This window comes from Lampris incognitus, chromosome 4 (assembly GCF_029633865.1).
Source record: "Lampris incognitus isolate fLamInc1 chromosome 4, fLamInc1.hap2, whole genome shotgun sequence".
NCBI lineage: Eukaryota > Metazoa > Chordata > Actinopteri > Lampriformes > Lampridae > Lampris > Lampris incognitus.
Window position 1 is genome coordinate 66,053,521 of NC_079214.1, and position 27,138 is coordinate 66,080,658.

Consider the following 27,138-nt stretch of genomic DNA (forward strand, 5'->3'; position numbering starts at 1 on the left):
GACATTTAGGTGGAAAAAACTATAACTGATGTTAATTTTTGCAAATAAATATTTGGAATGAATCACTTTTCTCTTGGTGTGTGTGCGGGCCGGAAAGGGGGGGGGGGGGGCTCAGCTTTTCTTAGAAACAAGTGGGGCAGGGGGCTCCGAGGGAAAAAGGTTGGGAACCACTGCCTTAGCACACCATCACACTTTCTCTGCATTCAGAATAACCACATGGTCACAGTTTTCAGTAGTCATAGATTTACTTCTAACACCGCATGGAAGTGACCTTTTATACTTGTGTATTTCCAGAAAACATACAGGCTATTCATTTTCAGGACTCCTATCCCTGTTGAGTGTTTCTTTTGTGTGTCAGTAGTTGATGATATACACAATGTGTAAGTGTGCGGTTCAAGTAACTGTTGAAGCAAGATAACGTGACAAATAAATAATCTTCTAAGGGGACGTCGATTCCTGGTAAAGCTGTAGGTCATCATGTATTTATACACAGTTACTTCAGTGCAGGGCTGTTGGCATAGAATAAGCCACACCAGTGGCGGCTGGCCAGTACAGGGCGCCGGGGCGTCGCCCCCTTCAAATATCAAGAGATGAAAATCTACTTGAACAAGTTAAACATAATTCGGTTGTATAATGCAAATAATTATGAGATAAAAGTGTTGTCAGTCTGTGAGCGCCTGTCAGCAGCATTAAATACTGGTTCAGATGGTGTTTGGTTGATTTCTGTCTGAATACATATACTTCCTGTCTGAATACATATACTTCCTGTCTGAATACATATACTTGCTGGGTGAGGGGCGCCGGCCAAGCCATACCTTATGTAAGCCCTCAAACTTGTGGCGAGCAGGTGACCCGAGGCTGCTGTCTGATTGGTTTCTTCAGATTTCCCACGGGGCGCAGTTCTGTGCCGCCCCAGACACGCCCACTTGTATTACCAGCCAATTGGAATTGTTTTAATGTTTTTTGATTTAATGTAAATGGACAACTCCCGTGGCTGTCAATCATGTTCACACCCACCCTGACGCCTCGTCTCGACTGTCAATCATCCACCGCCTACGAACCCTGATAAACTCTATAGGCTACATTGTCCTTCTTAATAACTCTGTGACAGTGTGGACACTAAAGCAGCTGTCAGGTGTGCTGCGCCAAGGTAAATTGTGCCCCCCCCCCCCCGAAAAAAAATAGCACCAGCCGCCAGTGAGCCACACAATCAAGTTGCGAAGCAGATAGGGGAGTGCTTAAGGGACCACCGAGGGGTCCTGTTTTGATGGAAGGCAGAATTTTTTTTATATGTTTGAACGCTATGGGGTGGGGGCACATTTGGAATTACACTATGAGGGGTAGGGTACTGTCGTCTGAGCTCACTTCCTGAAATGTGCCACACCAAAATGTGTCCTTCCCACTACTTTGTGACCCCTTGTATAAATTTCTAGAATGGCCACAGTGACCCCCCCCCTCTGTGTGTGTGTGTGTGTGTGTGTGTGAGAGACTCTCACACACTCCCTATTACTGCCCTCCCTAGATGTTTAGTAGGGTGTCTCCTTGGAAACCGGATAAGCAGGTTGAAAACACTCCACTCTTCAGACCTCATTTGTGATCAGTGAGTCTGAACAGAGGAGGGCTCTCGTTTCTCTCCTGGGCAGCAGAGAGGAGACGAAGGTAAGAGAGGCTGCAGCACTGCTGCGTGCGTGCGTGTTTGCGTGCGTGTGATGACTTTCACATCGCATATATTGACTTTTCAGGAGACACGCCTTACATATTTGACAGAAGAATTTATCTTATTGCAATATGGTCCACATTATGCTTTTTACTACTACTTCACTACTACTCCGCTTTGTTACGTCTTTGGCATGCAGTTTTTATTTGGGTTTTTCTTTTCTTAACAAAGAAAATAGATAAAACTTTAGACAATTGTTAAGCATCGTTGGATGGAGCTTGATCCCGTCTCACTGGGAGGTTACTGAGGGTGTTGCAGAGCTCCGTGTGAGCTCTGTGAGCTGCGTGAGCTCTATATGATCTCTGTGTGATTTGCGTGAGTTCTGTATGAGCTGTGTGAGCTCTGTATGATCTCTGTGTGAGTTTTGCATGAGCTCTGTATGAGCTCTGTGAGCTCTATATGATCTCTGTGTGAGCTTTGCATGAGCTCTGTATGAGCTCTGTGAGCTGTGTGAGCTCTGTATGATCTCTGTGTGAGCTTTGCGTGAGCTCTGTATGAGCTCTGTGAGCTGTGTATGATCTCTGTGTGAGCTCTGCGTGAGCTCTGTATGAGCTCTGTGAGCTGCGTGAGCTCTATATGATCTCTGTGTGAGCTTTGCGTGAGCTCTGTATGAGCTCTGTGAGCTGTGTGAGCTCTGTATGATCTCTGTGTGAGCTTTGCGTGAGCTCTGTATGAGCTCTGTGCGCTCTGTATGATCTCTGTGTGAGCTCTGCGTGAGCTCTGTATGAGCTCCGTGAGCTGTGTGAGCTCTATATGATCTCTGTGTGAGCTTTGCGTGAGCTCTGTATGAGCTCTGTGAGCTCTGTATGATCTCTGTGTGAGCTTTGCGTGAGCTCTGTATGAGCTCTGTGAGCTGCGTGAGCTCTATATGATCTCTGTGTGAGCTCTATATGATCTCTGTGTGAGCTTTGCGTGAGCTCTGTATGAGCTCTGTGCGCTCTGTATGATCTCTATGTGAGCTCTGCGTGAGCTCTGTATGAGCTCTGTGAGCTGTAAGAGCTCTGTGTGAGCGCTGTGTGAGCTCTGTATGATCTCTGTGTGAGCTCTGTGTGAGCTCTGCGTGAGCTCTGTGAGCAAGATGCAATGTGAACTGGCACTTTGCCTTTGTCTCACACAGTTTTACAATGAAAGGTGGGGATACTTTTCTTGTTTGTTCTGAGAATCAGAATTGTAAATATGTTATGTGTATGGGATGAAAGGGGAGTGTTTTTTATAACCAAAGCATTTGGATTTTACAGTTCAGATAAAGAAAGGCCACGTTTGCTGTAGCTGTCTTGTGTCATAAAGTCTTCATGTGAATGCAAAGAGTTGGCACACTGCTGACCCACAATACCCAACAGAAAAAAAGAAAAAAAATATTTGTTTTAAAATACACAAAGGATTCTTGCAGTGTGTTTTTATGTGAATTTTTAAATCGCAAATAAGAAACGCTGCCTGGAAACGGCAAATAAAATAAAAAATGTCAGTGTCGGTGTCGCGACCGAGGGCTGCTTCCCACACCACAATAACCGGATCCGCCCAATACACAGGCAACACGCAAGAACACTAATAAATCATTACGAAGAGTTTACTCATGCAAGGCACAAATAACACAGGGCACATCTTAATCACTTATACAGCGGTGCATCTACTCCACACCACAAGGGGGGGGGGGAGTAATAATCAGTCCAATGTACTGGCCACAACAAAAAGGAGGCGAGTCAACCCACTGTCCAAAAGACTAATAGCAGCCACAGAGTCCACAGTCACCCAATCTAGGCTGGTGACGTCACGTTCCAGGGCGTAAATGGAACGGTGCCGTCTCGGTCAGGCCGAACGCCCCCAGCTGGCACTTCAGTGTGGGTGTAGCCGCTCTAGGCTCCGCCCCCAGCTACAGAGGAAGCACTACAGCAGGGCTCAGCTTCACGGCCTCACCGAGCCGAGGACGAAAAGCAACAGAATGGAAACACAACTTCCCTTCATCTGGACGAGTCGAGAGCGTTGTGCACAGAATGGCCACCCGTCGCTCGTCTAGAGCAGCGATTACAACATTAAGCAGATGGCAATGCGGCGCCAACCTTCCTGAATTAAATACGTAACATAAAACAAAACATAAATAGCACAGCACACCACTTCCGGTGTGGGAAGCTGGCGGCGCGAACTCACGTTTGCAGCGGCCTCACCCAGTACCGTCCATGCAGTGTCTTTCTCCACGTCTACATTTAAGTTTGTGTCTTAGTTTGATGGCTGGGAGAGCTGGTGCAGGATCGGCTGGGAGAGCTTGGTCTGCTGTGTCTTCTAGGCCCAGGGACCACGGCCCGTCCCGGAGCTGTGGCCAAAGAGAAAACACAGAGGGCGGTCTGACAGGATGCGGAAGCGGGGCAGGCTAAGCTAACCGCTAGTCCCTGCTGACCAGCAGTTCCGATAGCACCGATGGTGGTCTGACGGTGGCCTCGCCTGGCGTTGACTGTGTTTTTGGTGCCGTCGTGTGGAGTCTGCGGAGGTGTGTCGATGGTGTCTGGCTGGGAGAGCTGGCATTGGATCGGCTGGGGGAGCCTGGTCTGCTGCGTCCGGTGGGCCCAAGGATCACGGCCCTGCCCGGAGCTGCGTCCAAAGAGGAAACACCGAGGGCGGTCTGACAGGACGTGGAAGCAGGGTAGGCTAAGCTAACTGCTAGCCCATGTAGACCGGCAGTTCCAACAGTAATCCAGGCTGGCATTCGTTCTCTTGGGCATTGTTTTTGTTGCTTAGTTTGCGTTTAGTTTGGATATGCGTTCTTAGTTTTGATATCTACATTTATGGTACGGTGGCCCGGTGGTAGCGCTGTCGCCTCACAGCAAAAGGGTCCTGGGTTCGAACCCCGGGGTTGTCCAACCTTGGGGGGGGGTCATCCCAGGTCATCCTCTGTGTGGAGTTTGCATGTTCTCCCTGTGTCTGCAGTGGGTTTTCTCCGGGTCCGGTTTCTCCCACCATCAAAAAGACATGCATGTTAGGGTTAGTAGTCCTGTCTGTGCCCCTGACCGAGGCCATGGCGAGACGAACTGGATTTGTTTCCCGGGTGCTGCACGGCGGCTGCCCACTGCTCCTACCTACATACTAGCTAGGATGGGATCAAAGTAAAAGAAAAAAATGTATGTGGTCTACTTCGGATGTACGTGTTCTTGTAGTTTGTGGATATGTGTTTTTGTGCTGCACTGCTGTGGGCTGGGGGAAACGATATTTCGTTTCATTTCATGTAGGCAAGCGCACGAAGTGAAATGAAAACGTGCTCCTGATTCCTGATAACATTTTCTTTTTTGACTTCAAAAGTCTGTTTAGAATTTGCAATACACACACAAAACAGAAGCCAGTGTTTGCATTGGTTTCTTGCTCCATAATAAACTGTAGTCGCTCCCCAGGAAGGACCAAGTCGAGGAAAATTCAGTGATACGTCATCTCTAAAGCTCGAGTTATAGATGGGGGTTTATGCGCACGCGTCGGCGCTGTGTTTTACTGCTAGAAGGTCTGTCATATATTGACACGTTTATCTAGTTTTTAGCCTCAACTTTACGTTGCTTCTAACAACTTTTAACTAATTCTATGGTTTGCCTGTAATATTTTCTGGATTCTGTCGGACCATCGGTCGTTGCACGGACTTGATCGCATTGTAGTCTCCGACTCTGTAGTTCTGTGGCGAGAGCTGTCTGGACTCAGCCCTCTGCTGTGGCCATAATTGGCGGTTTTATTTTTATTTATTTATACTTCCCGGTCCCGGGTTAACAATGGCCGCCATTGGTGCTGTGCCCTCACAGGATACCGATGAAAACTGTACAATCCGCCGTGGTGACCCCCCGAGAAACGAGCTGAAAGAAGAAGAAGATACTCCCTCGCTGAGCGTTTTGTTTGATTTCTGGAAATACGGCCGCGTTCCCATGTTCAGTCTTCAGGCCTCGGAGAAAATGCCTCTCCTCTCCTCTCCCTCCACTGAATGCACCAGCTTCAGCCAGAAAATCACAGAGCTTGAAAAGAGAATCTCTCTACTCTACCAAATACAAGAGGATGAAAAACTTACTGACTCTCTGTTTGCTGCTTCCCAAGCTGATGTCCTGGAACCGGCTGACAACCACAACCAGGGACACGAGACGCGCTGCGAAGCGGCTTTGGAACATAATGAACCCCAGGCTGATGACTATGCAGACACTATTCCCTGGTCCGGCCCGAACCCACTTGAGACCGACACCACATCGGATCTGGATACGTGTCACTGGCTAAACCAAGGTGCAAGACCAAAGACCTGTTCTATCCCTGCAGTGTCAAACCCCGAGTTCTGGACAGGCGTAAAAGAAGAGTCACGCACAACAAGCACAGTTCCACCGATGTCTCAGCAGAGGTTGGGCTGGAGAACACGTTTCTTATTCTGGATGAGCGGCCTGTCAGTGAGCACAATGCTGGTGCCACATTTAGCCCATGGCTTGCATCCTACTCAACGCCTAACCACCAGTCGTCCTGGGTTGAAGCGGTGTTCTGCGGTCACAAGAGAGACTTGGACTGAGCTGCCTCTCCCTCTTGCCCAAGGCTCTCCACCTGCTACGCGACGCTGTCTGACACCACACCGGTCAACCCAGCCGATGCTCCTGTTCCGAGCCCACAACGGTGTGTGCTGACACGGCAGCTTCCACGTGTAACCCTGTTGAAATGTATTCATTATTATAAGATATCATTTTGAATAAATAATTTCATAGTTTAATAAATAGAATTTACGGTTAAAATGTTAAGATTCATTGACCAGCAATGAAGTTATGATTTTGCTCAATGAGAGAAATGCATATTTGGTAATGTTCATTTAAAAATGTTAAATATTTGTTGTGTAATAACATATGTGAAAATGCTTTAAAAATGCCTGTAAGTATAGGAAGAAAGAGGTACACAAAAGTTTTGTGAATTTAGTTTATTTCTGAAACTCTGGTGAATGAGCCAATCACATTGGAGGTAACTCAAAGGACAAGGAAGCGAGTGGAGGGGAGAAACGGGAAGACCGTGTATGAGACGAGGGAGTTGAGAGAGAGCGACGATCGAGTAAGACGTGAGAAGCGTGTTCTGTGCTGAAAAGGGAAACACGAAATGTTATGTTAATGTGTACACCATTTTTAGTGAAAGTGTTCAACCAGGACTCTTATACTAAACTGTAATGGTGATGGTTCTGTCCGTTTTGAATGAACTACTCAGCACAAGAAGACAGAAAGAAGTTTAAGTTAGCTGCTGACTTAGTGGCGAGTGCTTTTGCATGGACTTCGCTAACAAGCTAGCGACCAGCGACCTCGACTAGTAAAGCCTGTGTGGAACTGCGAAACGGACGACGAACAAAGACCCCGACGGAGCCGGATAGCGTTGCCGAGTGGTGGACTTTGCCGAGATCGTCAGCTGCGTGAGTCTTCTCTTCATCGTGAATCTTCTTGTCATATCTCCTCCGGCTGCCGCCGCCTTGGGCCTTGTGTATTTGAGGCTACATTCCATTGAGTAAAGGTACCGTTCTTTTGTTTTTTGCCTGCATGGTGAAGCAGCCATTTTGTTTTTTGCCTGCGTGGTGAAGCGGCCATTTTGTTTTTTTTGTCTGCGTGGTGAAGCGGCCATTTTGTTTTTCGTCTGCGTGGTGAAGCGGCTATTTTGTTTTTTGCCTGCGTGGTGAAGCGGCCATTTTGTTTTTTGTCTGCGTGGTGAAGCGGCCATTTTGTTTTTTGTCTGCGTGGTGAAGCGGCCATTTTGTTTTTGCCTGCGTAGTGAAGCGGCCATTTTGTTTTTTGCCTGCGTGGTGAAGCGGCCATTTTGTTTTTTTGTCTGCGTGGTGAAGCGGCCATTTTGTTTTTTGTCTGCGTGGTGAAGCGGCCATTTTGTTTTTTGTCTGCGTGGTGAAGCGGCCATTTTGTTTTTTTGTCTGCGTGGTGAAGCGGCCATTTTGTTTTTTGCCTGCGTGGTGAAGCAGCCATTTTGTTTAAGGCTACAACGTTCACAAGCTACACTCAGGCCTGCATCATTTGAACTGGGTAGTTGAAAGTAGGCTAGGTTATTGCCGGCTATTTTCTTTTCTTGGGCCCTTATGTTTTCAATGTGTATGTGAATGCATTTGACTGGGAGATTTTAAAAGATATTTGAAAACGAAGCATTTAAACGCTGAACAATATTTTCTAAGTAAATATTTTATACTTTTTTTATAACACAGTTGTGGTGAATGACTACTTTTGATATTTTAAGTTAATTAAGAAAACGAGTATTTTCTGTTTAAAAGTGGAAGAGTGTTTACGGGTTACAAGTAATTCTAGACATTTTAATTTAATTCTAAAGTGTACGAATTGTTGCTTAAATAGTGATTTTGAATGAAAGAGTATTGCATATAGCCTAACAAGTAGTAATTACACACATACAAGTTAAACACTGATATGTTTATTAGTGAAACCCCACTTATTTGATTGATTGGATTGATGTTTTAAAGAACTCAGGATAGCCACCTCTCACTATAGCCAAGCCCGCTAGAGAGGCGCTGCACACACCTCCTGTAGCTAGGAGTGCTCAGGTGGCTTGCCACTCCACTGCAAAGCCAAATCATCGGCCCTCATCCCGGTCAGTGACTTCCCATCGTAAGACACTGAGAGAGGCCGTGCTCAGAAATGGAAGTCTTCCTTGCCCCTAGTCGGCAGGGAACCCTCTTGCAGGTCTGTTGTCGCTGCCTCGTCACAACATATGCCAGCCCAGACACCCCTTCATCAACCAGCGACATGAATACAGCCCGTGGAAACAGGTCATGGTCTCTCCAGCCCTGAGAACCCACAGCCATCATCGCCTCGTCCCCTCTTCTCCCCAACTACATTAACAGTGGTGGATTCCATCACCAGGAACATCCGTTTCTTTGACGCAGCTACACACTGTTTCCCTGGAGCCATGGTCCCTGTCGTCCTGGCTGAGCTCCCACAGCTTCTTAGCTCGCTCCCATCCTCTACCAACCGCGTGATAGCGCACGAGGGGGGCTAACGATGCAGCTTGTCAGTAGTCTGAACTAACTAGCAGGGATTTTAACAACCTTGTTAACCTTTTAAGTTCTTCTGGAAGCCCTATTTGTATTTTCGAGCCTGTCCCTATTCCCGTGGAGTAGGGCGCTTCAGCAGAATGCTCAGCCTCCGCACTTGGCTCCAGTCCGCCTGCAGAGCTCATAATTTGGGCTTCCTTGACAATTGTGATTTGTTCCGGGGATGCTTTTCTTTTTCTTTTTTCTAGAAGAGACAGTATCCACCCCCAACAAGCTGGGTGGCCGCATATTAGCGGCCAATTCTCATTACGCTGTGTGGTTCGGTATTCATGAATGACTATTTATTTAAACTCCACACAGTCCCCCAGGTTAGTTACATAGCTGTAGATTAAAAAAAACACAAACTTTTTTTTTACATAAAAACCATGATGTCTCCAGCTCGTTATCGCTCGATGCCCTGTGTAATCCAGCTCTTCTGAAGGTGAGTTCTCTCTCATCCCGTGACTCTTACAGTATTCCTGTTGGGATTAGACCACGACTTAATACCCTCTACCCTTTGCATTATGTGTCTTCAGCTGTCAGGCCAGATAATCTGATAACAGTCTGCTGTAGTGATCCAGTTCCAATCGAGTTTGCTCTTTCAAATGCCCAGTCCATGCTGTTGATGATGTTCACAGACACCCAGTCCATGTCAAATAAATCTTTCATTCTCAATGATTTAATACTTCCCTCATCCTTGACTTCCTATGTCTTTCCGACGCCTGGCTCAAACCTGGGCAGAGCCACCACCCAGCTATACTTTTCTGAATGTGCCTAGGTTAACAGGTCGTGGTGGGGGTATAGCAGCTGCTTTTAAGAACCATTACCCTTGTGTTCCTTTTACATTTGGTTATTTTAATAGTTTTGAAATCTTAACTTTTAAAATTGTGTGTGACGACCCAATTTGCTGTATAATCATTTATCGACCCCCCCCCCCCAATTCATCTACAGGTATTCTCAATGAATTCTCTGAGGTATTGTCCTCTCTTGTTCTTGAATTTGATAGATTGATAATCATTTTAATTCATTTGTCATGGATTTTTTTAAAAATATTTCTACATCTTTTAACTTTGTGCAGCATATCAGTGGCCCCACACTTAACCATGGGCACACCCTTGATTTAGTTTTCTCTTAATTCCCTGAACAAGATCGATTTTGTCTCTGACCATAAATGTGTTACCTTTGATGCTTCTTTACCACCTACTACAATACCTCATAAACATATGATTAAGTATCACATCTTTAATAAGCAGCCAGCAGCCATGTTTTCTAGTTACCTTTCCAGTCTGGCCAGCTGCCCTCCTCACTTCGCCAACATTAATGACCAAGTTAGTTGGTTTAATTATTTGTGTACGTCTGCCCTTGATTATTCAGCTCCATACACGTCCAGGGTTGTCCCAGTTCTTAACACAACCCCTTGGATCAATGAAAACATCCGTCAAAACAGAAGGGAATATAGGAAGGCCGAAGGCAGATGGAAAAAATCTACTCTTGAAGTTCATCGCCTCCATATGAAAGAGTTATTTTCGAAATTGAATCAGACAATTAAAGATTTGAGAGCTGGTTGCTTCTCTGACCTGGTTGAGAATAATGAACATAACCCTAGGTTTCTGTTTAGTACTATCAATCAGCTTGTGAATCCCTCTCTTCCTACCATTTCCGCCTGTTCTGCTAATGAGTGTAAAACTTTCTGGTCTTTCTTTGTTGACAAGATCGACGGTCTAAGGTCCAATTTTACCCCCACGCCCCCCCCCCCTTTCAGCTGTCCGATTTTAGTGTTGGAATTTGCTCCCATTTCTCTACAGTTTCCTTGTTAGTACTTTAATACTGTAGCCCGTATGCTTCCCTTCTCCCGTCCCTGTGATATAGTTCCAACAAAATGTTTAAAATCCATCCTCCCTGGCTTAGGTCACAGCCTGCTCTCTATCATCAACTGCTCACTCACATCCGGGTCCTCAAAAACCCTCTCTTAATCCAGCAAGAGAAGAATTGCAAGAAGAATTGTTGTGGACCGAATCCTGCAGCTGACTGAGGATCATAGCATTTTCGATAAATTTCAATCCTGCTTTCGTCACACGCATAGTACTGAGACTGCATTACTTAGAGTGTCCAATGACATTCTTATGTATGCTGATAAAGGAGAATACTCTATTCTTATTGTCTTGGATTTAACCGCTGCCTTTGATGCCATCAATCGTGCCATCTTACTTGATAGATTGGAGAACTGGGTTGGCATTTCTGGTACAGCGTTAAATTGGTTTTGCTCTCATCTGACTAATAGACATTTTAATGTTTGTATTAATGATCTTGTATCCTCGTCAGCTCCCCTACTGTGGGGAGTCCCTCAGGGGTCTGTCCTTGGGCCAATCCTCTTCTCTTTATATGTAGCGCTATCTATCCCTTTTACCTGTCAAGGACAACGCTCCTGAGTTCTCTATACAACTCGGTATCCAATAAACTATTGAAGTATGGTAACTTCGCTTTTTAGGTGTTTAAAGTATGTTCTAAAGGCTCTAAATGTCTTACAGTGTCATCTGGTAACTCCAACTAAAAAGGTTGACTAGCCCTTTAAGGCGCTCAAATATGGCATATGACCCCTTTAAGGCAATCTAACATGGTCTAGACACCTCAATGTGTCACCGAGTAACTTATATTAAAACGGTGGACTAGCCCTTTAAGATTGTCTCAACATGTCACTTACCATAGCCTAGACACCACAGGAATAAACACACATTAATAATCCACACTCACACAGGTACATAGAATTATATATACAAATGTATTATGAGTAATAATTATTAGAATGAATGAAAGTGATAAGCCTCAATGGCTAACAAGCATCTGCATTCAGATACACACAAATGAATCAGACTAACACATTAGCATACAGCTCAACAACCCTATAACTAAGCCGGCAATAAAAATAAAAGAAAGTCAACCCCCAGTTGCAGGCCTGTTTCTTTATCGGGTACGTGGGGACCCTAAACAGCCCTCTTTGCTCCCCTTGGAAGCCCGCACATCCGGCTTGTACTCACAATGAATGCTCCTCTTCGTCTCAGCGCAGCAGCGAACGTCAGGCAGGCAGCCCTCCTAGCTAACTGGCTAGTTAGCCGTTAGCACCATCTCACGGTCGAACCGTGCGCTCGCCTCGGCAGCACAACACGGCAACAGACGACTCCTTCTGCGTTCCTCGATGGTCGCATGAACTCACCACTACACTGTAACTGATAACGTTACTTCGCTAAACTAGAAGACGGCCCGACTCACTGTGGGGAGAGCCCCTTACCGCATCCAGTCCATTCGCCCGTCTTGCTGGGCTAACACGGACACCGACTGGCTAGCTCGCTCCGTAACGTCGCTGGGTCCACATATGGGACTGACGAGTAGTCAGTTTGTCTCCCCAGTCCACACAAACAGTTCCCGGGATGGGTCTCGGTCAGACACCCGCACACATCACTGTTCACTAAACTTCAATTACATTTCTCTCACCGCAAAATAGCATAAAACAACTCGACATCACACTGCTCCGTTGCTCACACAAGGGACGAGAGACCTCCTTCTCTCCGTGCAGTCTGCTCGTGCTGACGTTTTCCGCTGCCCTCTCAACCAATCACATTCAAGGTAAGGTATTCTCTCCACAGCCAACCAATCACAACAATGGTAAGTTTCAACACCAAAAGTAAACGCATTTCACATTGGTAAACAACTGTTTTGCAGAACAATAACAACAATATAATATATTCATATTCAACAGGTTAACAAAATAACAAACATAGGCCAAACTCTTATCTAATAGTGCAATGTAATATATCTAAGGCCTACAATTTAACCACAGGGTTACATATACATGCTTCGTTTGGGTCATTTCTTTAGTCACTTTCAAGACACGTCATACCACTGTTATGCCGATGATACTCTGATCTATTTCTCTGCCAAACCCAATAACCTGAATCAACTGTCCTCCCTCCAAGATTGCTTAGCTGCCAACAAAGACTGGATGTCCCTTAATTTCGTCCATCTAAACCCCGACAAACCTGAAGTTCTCTTAATTGGTCCTGAGAACTTTGCCATTGCAGTTGATCAGTTTATTGGTCCACTTCAGTCAAACATCAAACCTACAGCTAAAAATCTTGGTATCATCTTTGACCAGAATATCTTTTGATCACCATGTTACTGAGCTTGTCCAATCCTATCTTCTTCAGCTAAGAAATATTGCCAAAATCAGAAATATGTTGTCTTTTAAGGGTATCTAAATATGAAGTCACACATTAATTTTATCTCGTCTAGATTACTTTAACTCCTTCTAGTCTCGCCTCAACCAAGCTACTTTAAATCCTCTACAGTTTGTTTAGAATGCAGCTGCAAGACTACTAACCAGAATCAGGAAGCAGGAACACTTTATTTATCATTTCACTTCATGTACTTGAGATGAAATGAAATGTCATTTTCCCCGGCCCACAGCAATGCAACACAAAGACAAAAACACATTTCCAAAAACTACAAGAACATATATATCCAAAATAGAATACATATATCCAAACTAAGCAACAAAAAAAAAAATCAATGTCCAAGAGAAAAAACGCCAGTCTGCAGTGGCTAGCAGTTAGCTTAGCCTGACCCACTTCTGCGTCCTGTCAGACCGCCCTCGGTGTTTCCTCTTCGGGCACAGCTCCGGGCAGGGCCGTGGTCTCTGGGCCCACAGGACGCAGCAAGCTCTCCCAGCCGATCCAGTGCCAGCTGTCCCAGCCATCAAATGAAGACATAAACTTGACGCAGACGTGGACGAAGACATTGCATGGACGATACTGAATGAGGCCACTGCAAATGTAAATTCGTGCTGCCATCGTCCCACACTGGTAGTGGGTGAGGTCGCAAATCTCGCAACAAACATGAGTTCACGCCACCATCTTCCCACAGAGGAAGCAGAAGAACTAGCCAGAGTTTCCATATTACCCCTACTCTTGCATCCGTCCATTGGCTTCCTGTAAAATTCAGAATAACCTATAAGATCTTATTGATGACATCTAAAGCACTGCGTGATCTTGTCCCCAGATACATATCTGATCTTCTCATTCCCCTTTTCACTTCCTGACCACTCTGATCCTCCAACCTCTGTCTTTTGTCCATCCCTCACTCCATCTGCAAAACAAAAGGTGACCACGCCTTTGCAGTTTTAGCCCCAAGCCTCTGGAATAATCTTCCCCAATCCATTAGATTTGCTGAATCTTTGGACTGTTTCAAACGGCTTCTAAAAACCATCTTTTCAGGCAAGCCTTTTTACAGATCCCCACCCCGGCCTTCTGTTCTGGTTCATCTTTAGCTTGGTCTGTTACTCCTTATGCCATGTTTTATATTCATTCAATTTGTTTTATGTTATTATTCGTATTTTGTGTATTTTGTGTTTGACCCCAAGTTTAAATACTTGGAGTCAACTGTCCAAAGTAACGGGGAGTGCAGTAGAGAGGTGAAGAAGAGAGTGCAGGCAGGGTGGAGTGGGTGGAGAAGAGTGTCAGGAGTGATTTGTGACAGAAGGGTACCAGCAAGAGTTAAAGGGAAGGTTTACAAGATGGTAGTGAGACCAGCTGTGTTGTATGGTTTGGAGACAGTGGCACTGATGAAAAGACAGGAGGAGGAGCTGGAGGTGGCAGAGATGAAGATGAGAAGATTTTCACTGGGAGTGATGAGGAAGGACAGGATTAGGAACGAGTATATTAGAGGGACAGCTCAGGTTGGACGGTTTGGAGACAAAGCAAGAGAGACAAGATTGAGATGGTTTGGACATGTGTGGAGGAGAGATGCTGGGTATATTGGGAGAAGGATGCTGAATATGGAGCTGCCAGGGAAGAGGAGAAGAGGAAGGCCAAAGAGGAGGTTTATGGATGTGGTGAGGGAGGACATGCAGGTGGCTGGTGTGACAGAGGAAGATGCAGAGGACAGGAAGCGATGGAAACGGATGATCCGCTGTGGCGCCCCCTGACGGTAGCAGCCGAAAGTGGTAGTACTGGTAGTAGATTCGTATTTTGTGTATTGAGTGTAAAGCACTTTGTAACTCTGTTTTTAAAAGTGCTATATGAATAATAACATTTTGCTTACTTACTTTTCAAGGCCCACTTAAATCCAAGGTGTCTCTAAACACAAATGCAACACTTCAATCGCAAAGACTCCATGCCCTGATCCAACACCTTATGAAAATAGATCCTGGGACCAAAGCTGAAACAGACAGTCTGATGTATTACAAGCTGCAACAAACTGTATGGGGACACCGTTGTACAGTAATATTGATTGTCATGGACACATGGGCGACATGTTTCAATCTTTTTGTCCTGCTGGAGTTGTTACCAACTGACATACATGTTTGCTGCTGCACCAGTGTTCATCCTACCTGGTCAAAAGACTTGAACAGTGGTATACGGAGACTGGCGAGTATCACAGGGGGTGCAGGAACGGAGGACCCAAATGCAGATGCAGAAAAAAAGGTGAAACAAAATGGCGGGAAATGTGAAAGCCAACAGGAACACTCGAGGACAGTTGGTGGTACACTCTGACAACCAACAAACAAAACAGCAGAAATTGAATACACAGAAATATTATTGGAAACTTAACAGCAGCTGTGGGATAAAGGGGTAACTAAAGAAACCGGGACAGGACGTAAGGCCGGGTTAGATGGTGTTGCCAGAGCAGGCCTAGACATGAGACGTAGGAAGAAGGGTTGATGTGGCCAGAACCGGGAGAGTGTCTCCAACCATGGTAAAGGTGACTGGCAGTATTATGGAACCTGACTCCATGGACTACCTAGTGCATACTTGCACTATTTGCACTTAACATGACATGGACCCTCCTGCGATGGCCTGGCGGCCTGTCCAGGGTGTCTCCCCCCCCCCACCTGCTGCCCAGTGACTGCTGGAAATAGGCTCCAGCATCCCCCGCAACCCTGACAGCAGGATAAGCAGTTAAGATAATGGATGGATGGATGGATGACATGGACCCTTATATGTGTGTGATATAGATTTGTTGTATTGTCCAGCTAATAAAAGGTCCGAGCGCTGCAGGTGCTGGTAGCCTCTGGAAGTCCAGCTTCTTCTTCTGTACTGGACGTATCTAGATTTGAAAAGCCATCAGAGCTACAGCAACTGAAATTTAGCGGTAAGGCTCAAAGTCTCAGCCACTTCTGAGGCAACAAAAACGACACAAACAGGCCATTTGGTGTGGCTATAACAAGTAATAATATCTGACCTGCTTGTTGCAGAGAAGACTCTCTAGTGCAGGGGTGGCTAACCATGTGCCATGGAGAGCCATGTGTACGCTGGGTTTCAGTCCAGCCGGACTCCACACCGGCTGAGTTCACTGATTAGCACCCTTCAGCCATGGAGGATGAATGCAGAGGACAGGAAGAGATGGAAATGGATGATCCACATCCGGAAGTAGTAGTAGAAGTAGAGAGTTGACATTTTCAGGACATGCACGTGTGAAAACTAAGTATGTCCGTGTAGCTGGTAGTCAATATTGCACCTCTCATCTGTTTCTTAACAGGTTGCTCAGAATAGAAAGCCAAACTAATTCAGGGATATCTACCATTGTAGACTTTTACAGACACTGGCGCTATAATGAGAATGACAGAGGACTAGATTTCATTTCTATATTGTAAATTAGGAAGCCAGAGTGCCCAGAGAAACATCGTATGGGGGAACAGTGCTGGAAGACACACGGCGTCACTGTCAGACAGAAGACGGAGTTGAATGAAGATTATTTGAGCTTCATCCTATTTTATTTGCAAACCCTCGTGCTTCTCAACATGATGACTCACAAACCAGTCAAAAGTACTTTGGCTTTTTCACTGTTTTATGTGCCCCTGGGTTTATCCATTTGTCACGTTATCCCTTCTTGTGTTTGGTTATGATTAAACCCAACATCATTCTTCATTTTGCATGTCTTCAGCCAAAGGTGGCACACCAACCAGCTGATGTTCTCAGCATAAACATACCCATGCTTTGTCATCACTTGTTTTACATACACCAAGGGGAGAAGAACCAAGAATACCAGAAAAAGATGGGTATTGAGAGCGTCACTGTATTTTTTTTAGTAGCTGCACGAGAATTAATGGGCGGCACGGTGGCACAGTGGTTAGAGCAGTCGCCTCACAGCAAGAAGGTCCTGGGTTCGAGCCCCGGGGTAGTCCAACCTTGGGGGTCGTCCGGGGTCGTCCTCTGTGTGGAGTTTGCATGTTCTCCCCATGTCTGTGTGGGTTTCCTCCCACAGGCCAAAGACATGTAGGTCAGGTGGATCGGCCATACTACTACATTGTCCCTAGGTGTGTGTGTGTGTGTGTGTGTGTGTGTGTGTGTGTGTGTGTGTGTGTGTGTGTGTGTGTGTGTGTGTGTGTGTGTGTGTGTGAGAGAGAGAGAGTGTATATGTGTGATGGCCTGGCGGCCTGTCCAGGGTGTCTCCCTGCCTGCTGCCCAGTGACTGCTGGGATAGGCTCCAGCATCCTGAGAGCAGGATAAGCGGTTTAGATAAGGGATGGATGGATGCACGAGAATTATGGGCCAGAAAAAAGTGAAATACAACGTCATCATGCTTGTGTACATGTGTGTATATATACACACGCATACACAAGCATGATAACAACATGATGACTCATATATATATATATATATATTTATATATATATATATATATATATATATATATATATATATATATATATGAGTGTGAGACAGGTGCTAATTTGTGAAGGTGTTAATGGAGTCCAGATTCTGAATCTGATTTTTCTCAGACTTTCCAGGCTCATAGGAGTCGATGCGAGACGGCGATTCCATAAATTTGGGCCAGTCAGACCAGGCTTCTAGCGCCACCGTCAGGTCAAAGTCGCACTTTTCACATTGCTATCTCCTCTACCGTGGGTCCTACGATCATATACTTGGTGTCAAATGATGCGTCTCCTCGCGGCCTTCAACGGTCACATGGACTAATTTCTTTTACGCCCGGCTAGATGTCCGCCATTTTGAATTTTCTGAAGAACCTTCTACTTCTTCTTCTACCTCCTCCCAGACCATGTGACCTGTTAGACCTAAACTTGCTGTGTTGTGCTCAGTGAACATTCACCATCAAACATTATCAAAAGAGTTGTGTAATTCTAACCATCATGAGTGCCCCATGTCATGTGCAACGTCATGCAGAAGTCATGTGCATGCTCAGTATTAGGCCCTGGTGCCATGCACACTTAATAGGGTAGTTGCAGACTCGCTTGGTCTAGTCAGAAAGGCGCGACCTGAGGGAGCCTCTTGGATGAGAGGCGAAACGTCTTCACGGATATATACCAAGTCCAGCAGCACTGGACTCAACTCCTTTGGATCACCATGACGACCTGGATGAACGAGAACATTCACAGACTAGTTGCTCCTCATGGGGGCACTGTAATAGACCTTTGACCTATTCTGTCTGGAACGCGCCAGCTATATTTATGATTATTATGATTATTATTATTAAAGCATAAAGAAAGAGGTGGTTTGTTGGGACTGCCTGCCATGTCTCATGTCAGTCCTCATGTCGTTCATGTCGGCCGTGTGAAGTTCTGAGGACACTTTATATTGTGATAAACCATGTCATCTTGTTTTTCTTAATGTGGCAGATATTTACCAAGATGGCGGACAGTGCAGAAGTGGATCAGGTCCTCTTGTCCTTCCAGAAATTTGCTGTCCACGGGGATGCCAAGGCCACGGGTCAGGAGATGAACGGAAAGAACTGGGCTAAGCTGTGTAAGGACTGCAAGATAATCGACGGCAAGACTGTCACCAGCACGGACGTGGACATAGTGTTCACCAAAGTCAAGTAAGTCATCCATCTCAACTACCCCCGCTCGGAGTAATAGAGTCATTTTAATAAGCAGGTTTCAGGGGCCGCCATCTCCATCACAGAGTTGACAGGCAGTGCTCCACCAAATACTGCTAATGGGTGTAGTGGTGTTTTAGTCGTTAGCAGTCATTCAACAAATTCTACCCAAACTTTTCTAAGGTCACACAAAATAAAATGCAAATTAACTGCAGTTCCACCAGATCTGTTTCATGAGGGGGGCGTCCGGGTGGCGTAGCGGTCTATTCCGTTGCCTACCAACACGGGAATCGCCGGTTCGAATCCCCGTGTTACCTCCAGCTTGGTCGGGCGTCCCTACAGACACAATTGGCCGTGTCTGCGGGTGGGAGGCCGGATGTGGGTATGTGTCCTGGTCGCTGCACTAGCGCCTCCTCTGGTCGGTTGGGGGGAGAACTGGGGGGGGAATAGCGTGATCCTCCCACACACTACGTCCCCCTGGTGAAACTCCTCACTGTCAGGTGAAAAGAAGCGGCTGGTGACTCCACATGTATGGGAGGAGGCATGTGGTAGTCTGCAGCCCTCCCCGGATCAGCAGAGTGGACGTAGTTTTACTTGTCCTACGTCACATGTCCATAATTCAACACCCATGGGACATGACCACTCTGTCCACACAGGGCACGCAGGTTCAATAAAACCTACAACTCCTTGTAGCAGCTTTAGCCTCACGTTCAGTTGGGGGGGGGGGGGAGTAACAGAGTCGCCCTCTAGTGGTAGTGTTCCTACCGTAATGAGACATGGCTCGAAGTCTCCATAGGGAGTTATTTTTAGTGATGTCTTCCGTCGCATTAGTTATGATTTGAGACCACCTTTACTGAGTCTGATGATCTTTGTGCTGTTAGAGACAGAATAACCCCCCCCCCTATTGTACCCGGCCAATTACCCCCACTCTGCTGATCCGGGGAGGGCTGCAGACTACCACATGCCTCCTCCCATACATGTGGAGTCGCCAGCCGCTTCTTTTCACCTGACAGTGAGGAGTTTCACCAGGGGGACGTAGCGCGTGGGAGGATCACGCTATCCCCCCCGGTTCTCCCCCCCCCCCCAACAGGCGCCCTAACCGACCAGAGGAGGCGCTAGTGCAGCGACCAGGACACATACCCACATCCGGCTTCCCACCCGCAGACACAAGTAAAAAAACTGTCTGAGGAAGAGCTGAAGATGATGGGGGCCCACGACAGAGGAGCAGAGCTTCTAAGCAGAAATGACCTTTTCCCCAGAACTGGGGGTGGTATTGTGCACGGTGGGAGTTGATGAAGATGTTTTTCTTTTTTTAATTTGTGTAATGAGTAATGAGAGAAAGTCCTGGCTGTATCACTGGCTTTGTTTTGTTTTATTTATTTGTGATGTAAATTGTGTAAACTCAACATCCATTGCACATTGTCCGTCTTGGGAGAGAGAGATCCTCCTCTGTTGCTCTCCCTGAGGTTTCTCCCTATTTTGTCTCCCTGCTAAAGGGTTTTTTAGGGAGTTGTTCCTCATCCGATGCGAGGGTCTAAGCACAGGATGTTGTGTTGCTGCAAACCCCCTGAGGCGAATGTGTGTTTATGTTGGGCTATTTTATTTTGAAGTTCTGTTTTTGCAAATACTTGTGTAGACCACTCAATGGTCTTTTTTTCCTGACACTTTTTTGTGTATGAGCTGGACGATAAGGAGACGATTGTGGTTGAGTACCAGCTGTTGGACTGTAATGTATTCTGAATAAATGTACCGTTTAAAATCAAATCTCTCTCTCTCTCTCTCTCTCTCTCTCTCTCTCTCTCTCTCTCTCTCTCTCTCTCTCTCTCTCTCTCTCTATATATATATATATATATATATATATATATATATATATATATATAATTCATAGTTCATTGCTGTATATATCTCAAAAAGTATGTGTGTGAAAGCATTTTACAAAAACTAGAATTGGCTAGAAAACTTAAACCTAGCCTGAAATAATAAGGATTAACTCTGACTTCAGCTGACATGTTAGCATGTAGCATGGATGCTTAACGAGGCGCTAAACAATGGGACAGGTTTTTGGAGCAGTAAACTGGATGAGATGACTGTACGGTGATGAGACCCAGCACTGCTGGTGTTACTATTGACTCCTACCAAATCTATACAAGTCGGCGTTTCATGGGTTGAAAATGGCTCAACACGCCCCCTACTGTTTTAAATCAGTCCTCGACTTGCAAGGCCAACACTGACGCATAGTCGACCGGTTGGGACTTATAGCTACATAATGGAAAAAAAAGAATTTTAACGCCCCCTACGCAGTGGTGGGCGACCCACATGCCCCAAGCTCCCACCCTTGAGTGTGAGTCTGTGAAACCGTGCTCATTTTCATGTATGTGGCTCGAGACTCGTCGTCCACAGGAGTTTACTCACTAACCTTGCGCTTTTGCTACGCTTCTACCCAACTTTTGAATTTCTCTCATTCGATGCCGTGCAGGCGTCGCCCTCTAAGGCTATCGCTAGTGGGTTTATCCCTTGTACCCTCATGCAGCACTTACAAATCTGAAGTCCACGCTCACCTAATTGTGGGCCTCACTTACGGCCGCAACTCAACCATATATTGAATTGGGGCCGTATAATTGACTCCCTTTTTTTCTGAAGACTTTAGAAGATCAAGAAAGAAGCAAAGATTTGTTCTGTCAAGAGCGATGGCAGTATCCGGTAGTGTCCTTTTTGCAAAACAGGATAAATTATGGGCTTCAACCTGCATGGCCTTTGTGAGGACTGCCTGGGTCCAGAGCATGCCAGTCTGGCGCTCACTCCACATGGTGCCCCTATGACGCACATCTGCCTCGGGCCAAGAAACAGCGGAGGAAGGTTGCCTTCACGGTTGTGGCTGAAGATGTTTGGCCTCCAAGACACCTGTTCAGTGGACAAAGCCCTGGACCTGCTGGATCTGATGGATGAGCTGGAGTTGGATGACTTCGCCCTCTCCACACAGAGATCACCATGTGGTTTGCCCCCGACTTCCCTCCCCGAGGCGAGGAGCCGGAGTCCGCTAGTGGCCCGGTGGAACGCCCAGGGGACCCTCGGGTCTCCTTCTCTGCCTCCACCAGCCTGCCTTGTTCATGAGCTCCCGGGCATTATTAAGAGGGAGGCGGTCTACAAGGGCCTTGTCATGCCGCTGGAGCAGGAGATCGCTGCTCCGTACGACATGAGCGGGATTTTCCTTCTGGTGCAGACGGCCAAACGGAACCCTGTCTGGCCTCGTTTCCCAGCCGTCAGGAGGTATCAGGAAGGGGTGATGGTGGACCCCAGAAACCTGTGGGCCCTGTCACCAAGGTGGAGGGATTTTCTGAATATGGTCCCCTTATCCCTGCCCTGGAGCCCAAGCTGACCGCCTTTTTTGGGGTAAAACTAGCCGGCTCGGTCGTCGGTTGATACCGCCCTCCTTCTGGGACAAGCTGATGGCCCGCTTGGTGGATTGGGCGCGCCAGTATGCCTTCCAAGCTTCAGTGGCGGTGAACAACATGTCCTTGTTGGCTTTTTCATTGACCAAGTTGGTCGTCTAGATACCTGAGTTGCCCCCAAACAATAACAATGGACCAAATCGAGGAGAGACCAGTTGAAGAAGTTCGCAGACGTTTGTATGACTTTTGTATGCAAACATGTGTATGACTCGTCTTCACGACATTACATTTCAACACTTATTAGCACCAACTCCAGCATGGTCCATTCCGTTTCTTCTGCTGTCTATGAGAAATGTACCACAGTGGCATAGGAAGCCCACCGCCAACTGGCGTTTTTGCAGTGTAATTGCAGAGCAAAGCAGCCACAACAGCGCACAAGTAGGAATGCTGAGAACCACATAGGCTACTTGCGTAGGCACCAGCGTGGGCTCTGTGTAGGATCTATACGCAGAAGCACGACTTTAAGTGGGCAGGGGCGTCCGGGTAGCGTAGCGCCATATTCCGTTGCCTACCAACACGGGGATCGTCGGTTCGAATCCCCTTGTTACCTCTAACTTGGTCGGGCGTCCCTACAGACACAATTGGCCGTGTCTGCGGGTGGGAAGCCGGATGTGGGTATGTGTCCTGGTTGCTGCACTAGCGCCTCCTCTGGTCGGTCGGGGCACCTGTTTGGGGGGTTGGGGAATAGCGTGATCCTCCCACGCGCTACGTCCTCCTGGCGAAACTCCTCACTGTCAGGTGAAAAGAAGCGGCTGGCGACTCCACATGTATGGGAGGAGGCATGTGGTAGTCTGCAGCCCTCCTCGGATCGGCAGAGGGGGGTGGAGCAGAGACCAGGACAGCTCGGAAGAGTGGAGTAATTGGCCAAATGCAATTTGGGAGAAAGGGGGGGGGGGTAAAAAAAACCCAAAAACCTTTAAGTGGGCGTAGACTGAAGATGTTTAGTACTGCGTGGGGGCACAAGAGATAAACCCACTAGCGATAGCCTCAGAGGGCTGCGCCTATACTCATACAATCTAGAGTAAGAGTACGTAACTATCGATTTACAGTTCGTTATATTCATATTATTTCACCATTTTCAATTTCAGCGCAAAGGTTTGAACTTGTGATTTTGACGGCTGCAGAAGGATCACAGGGCAACTGGGTCGGTCGAGCTAAGCTCGCGCCACGGCGGGGAGCAGTTGGGTACCAGGCCCTTCCCGCAGATCTCCCCAGCTACTCCTGCCCATGCTGCTGCCCCCCTACTCAGTCCCTCCCCGTACCCCTTCTCAGCCCCTTGCCCACTTTTTAACATTTTTCCAAAATGATGTAGCGGGTGGAGTTAGGCTCAGACCTGCTGGCTAGTTACACTGTAACCACAAGGCTTTTCTATCATGTGTGTGTTTTTCATATGAAGATCAAAGACGTCAAGGGTCATCACCTTCCAGGAGTTCCAGAAGGGGCTGGAGGAGCTCGCCCAAAAGAGGTTCAAAGGCCAAACCAAGGAAGAAGCCCTGCAGTCCATCTTTAAGATGATTGAGGGGAAGGAGCCCAGCAACACCGGCGTTACTGTGAGACACACCTTCAACCAAACAACAACAGACACTCACATCCACACACTAGACATGCTGACAGTTCAGGCAGTAGACCGGGATTTGCAGTGGGGAGGTTTTGAATCCTGGACGGTTAGTTTATAACTGGACCTGAAGACTGTACAGTTCTCAGGTTGTGAAGCTCTTCTCACAGTTGGGGTCTATCTGGACAGGGTCACACTGTGAAGATTAACGTAACCCGACATGAGTGACAGCAGCTGAAGAGTGATGTAAAGAAAAGTTTGCCTCGGCTGAATCCTGCCATTCTGTGGGCAAACAGGCTACTCAGTGTTTTGTACTGGCATGTTACATCATCCTCATCACACCCAGTCTCCACCCTTCCAACTGAACTCTATTCATCTTCTCTCCCTCCTTTAAAACCCTCTTAAGCACCCGGGTAGTGTAGCGGTCTATTCCGTTGCCTACCAACAAAGGGATTACCAGTTCGAATCCCCGTGTTACCTCCGGCTTGCGCCTCCTCTGGTTGGTCGGGGCGCCTGTTCAGGGGGGAGGGGGAACTGGGGGGGATAGCGTGATCCTCCCACGTGCTACGTCCCCCTGGTGAAACTCCTCACTGTCAGGTGAAAAGAAGCAGCTTGCGACTCCACATGTATCGGAGGAGGCATGTGGTAGTCTGCAGCCCTCCCCGGATCGGCAGAGTGGGTGGAGTAGCGACCGGGACAGCTCGGAAGAGTGGGGTAGTTGGCCAAGTACAACTGGGGGGGGGGCCTCTTAAATCTCACTTTTCACTCAACTCAGGAGTGTATCCCTGTGATCCACCTCCCCTGAGCTTAGTCTGCTCTGCTTCATATTTAAGCCTTCCAGCAGCACTGTCATGGATGTGCCCACTGCTGGACAGAATGGCACTAAATGTGTGTAGAGGCCTGTGTTATGCTAGAAAGTCCTGGGTTTGAGCCCTGGGGTAGTCCAACACTGCGGGTCATCCCGGGTCGTCCTGTGTGTGGAGTTTGCATGTTCTCCCTGCGTCTGCGTGGGTTTCCTCCGGGTGCTCCGGTTTCCTCCCACAGTCCAAAGACATGTAGGTCAGGTGAATCAGCCGTACTAAATTGTCCCTAGGTGTGTGGGCCCTGTGATGGCCTGGCGGCCTGTCCAGGGTGTCTCCCCGCCTGCCGCCCAGTGACTGCTGGGATAGGCTCCAGCACCCCCGCGAGAGCAGAACAAGTGGTTCAGATAATGGATGGATGGACCTTAAATCCTTTAAACCATGACTCTTTACAGGACACGGGACACCAGTTTGTCCACATGACTTATGCTAACTGCTAAGCTATGATATGAGGAAGTCATGATGTGCTAAACAACACATGTCCTGAATGTTCTGACCGTCCTCTGTCTCCCTTGTCTCTGCTTCACTCTTTTACTGAAAACGTCATCGGCCAGTCAGAGTCAGCGCTCCAGCAGGCTGTAATTCACAGTTATGTAAAGTCACCCATAACGCCGTCTTTGTAGAGTCCACCGCACGCGTGCCAACCTCCTTTCGCATTTTACTGTTTTCTGCCTCGACTGCCAACTCCCATCCATCATCCCGGCTCTCGCGGAGCACAACTTGTTGCTACCAGACAGAGCGGGTCCGGAGCATGTTAGAAAGGGATCTAGTCCATATGTTTTATTTGGATGGCATCGTTAAAACTGTTGAAAAGATTGACAGACGGTTCAAATCCCTGATCTCAATGTCCTGAGGAGTGGCTTTACAAAGCCAGTGTAGTTTCCTCTTCAGTCAGTTCAGCCGCAGGAACGTCTCGGGATCTCTGAAGGACCAGAGGCATGTGTTCATGTGCTCATGGGTACAAGTCAGGTCAAGTAGTCTGTTTCCTCCATGTCGGAGATGACAGAGTCCTTGTCCTGCATCCAGACTTGCCTCATGCTCGACTTCCAGTGGCGTCTTTACTGTAGGGCCATGCCTGGTTTAGTAAATGTGAGGCCCGGTATGTAGCAAGCGCTGGATTTGTTGACAGTCGTGGTTGTGAAATAACGGACGTGCTCAGGACAGCTTCAGGCTTGTCCTGGTTCAGCACAGCTTGAGTAAAAGCAGAAATTTAAGTCGTGCCGGCCTCCTGCTCCCACGGCGTTCACGGGACGATAACGATAGATGACTGTTTAGATGATGGCGTGTTGAACTGCGGTGTTTCCAGCTGAGGAAATATTAAGTTGTCTGGTGCTGGAGGTGAAGGTTCTGGCACTTTCAGGTCCAGCTGTCCTTGACTCTGGGGTGCGGCTGCAGCAATGACCAGCCTGTGGCTTTCTTTCTTTTTTTCCCCTCTGATACACACAGAAAGTGGCGAAGACAGCGGCGGTGGACAGACTGACGGACACGTCCAAGTACACGGGCTCCCATAAGGAGCGCTTCGACGAGACGGGAAAGGGCAAAGGTCGCGGCGGCCGGGAGGAGCTCGTGGAGGACACCGGCTACGTCGGGGCCTACCGACACGCCGGCACATACGACGACAAGACCAAGCCCAGTAGGAGCCGAGCGCGACCTCCTCCTCCGACATCACTTTTACATCACCTGCGGGTCCGGACCAAACCTTGAACTTTGACCCTTTGACAATGTTGAACTCTCGACGGCTTTTGAGTTGCAGGTTGTGTGTAAATGGTTTCCTTTGACATTGTAATAAAAGCAGCTTGTAAACTAGCTGGGCTAGCTTCATGTGGACGCATTGGGACACTGAACATTAACCAGCTAACCTCAGAATTACCTGTGCAGCCTGGTGTTCTGTTGAGTGACGCAGTACACCACCACCTGTTTTACTGTCCGATCCCATGTACTCATCTCATTCTGTAGCAGTTCTATCCTTGTCCATGGGCGAGTCAATATTAAACTTTGCTTTTGAATTATGCAATTCAGCAAAATGCTGCAGAGCAACTCTTTCATCCAGACTTGTGTGTCAGCGAGCTGCACAGGGACGTGGCTGCAGCCCAGTCTGCTCCTCATGTTGTTTGTTTCGTCATGTTAAACTTTACACTCCGTTTTTTTCCTCTGGAAGAGCATCCAGATGATTTATGTTAGTGGCACGGTGGCGCAGTGGTTAGCATGGTTACCTCACAGCAAGAAGGTCCTGGGTTCGAGCCCCCGGGGTAGTCCAACCTTGGGGGTTGTCCTCTGTGTGGAATCTGCATGTTCTCCCCGTGTCTGTGTGGGTTTCCTCCGGGGGCTCCGGTTTCCTCCCACAGTCCAAAGACATGTAGGTCAGGTGGACTGGACGTACTAAACTGTCCCTAGGTGTGTGTGTGTGTGTGTGTGTGTGTGTGTGTGTGTGTGTGTGTGTGTGTGTGTGTGTGTGTGTGTTGGCCCCGTGATAGCCTGGTGGCCTGTCCAGGGTGTCCCCTGCCTGCCGCCCAATCACTGCTGGGATAGGCTCCAGCATCCCGTGACCCTAATTAGGGTAAGCGGCTTGGATAATGGAATGGAATTTGATTTTGGTCCCAGAAATACAACATCTGGTACTGGACTTGATGCTGCACGGCTCCCTCACTTTGTTTCTCCTCTCTCACTTCCTGCCGGCTTCCTGCCGGCTCCTGATCATTACCACGTACTGGTCA

General features: G+C 47.5%; 1 protein-coding gene across 1 annotated transcript; it reads left to right on the forward strand.

Annotated features, from left to right (window-relative positions):
• Positions 1 to 1,610: 1,610 nt before the first annotated feature.
• Positions 1,611 to 26,442, forward strand: tppp3 (tubulin polymerization-promoting protein family member 3). The gene is made up of 4 exons (XM_056279007.1): positions 1,611 to 1,659; positions 18,361 to 18,560; positions 23,406 to 23,559; positions 25,871 to 26,442. The coding sequence occupies exons 2-4, from the start codon at positions 18,373 to 18,375 to the stop codon at positions 26,126 to 26,128; spliced, it is 600 nt and encodes a 199-aa protein (XP_056134982.1). The 5' UTR covers positions 1,611 to 1,659; positions 18,361 to 18,372; the 3' UTR covers positions 26,129 to 26,442.
• Positions 26,443 to 27,138: the final 696 nt, after the last annotated feature.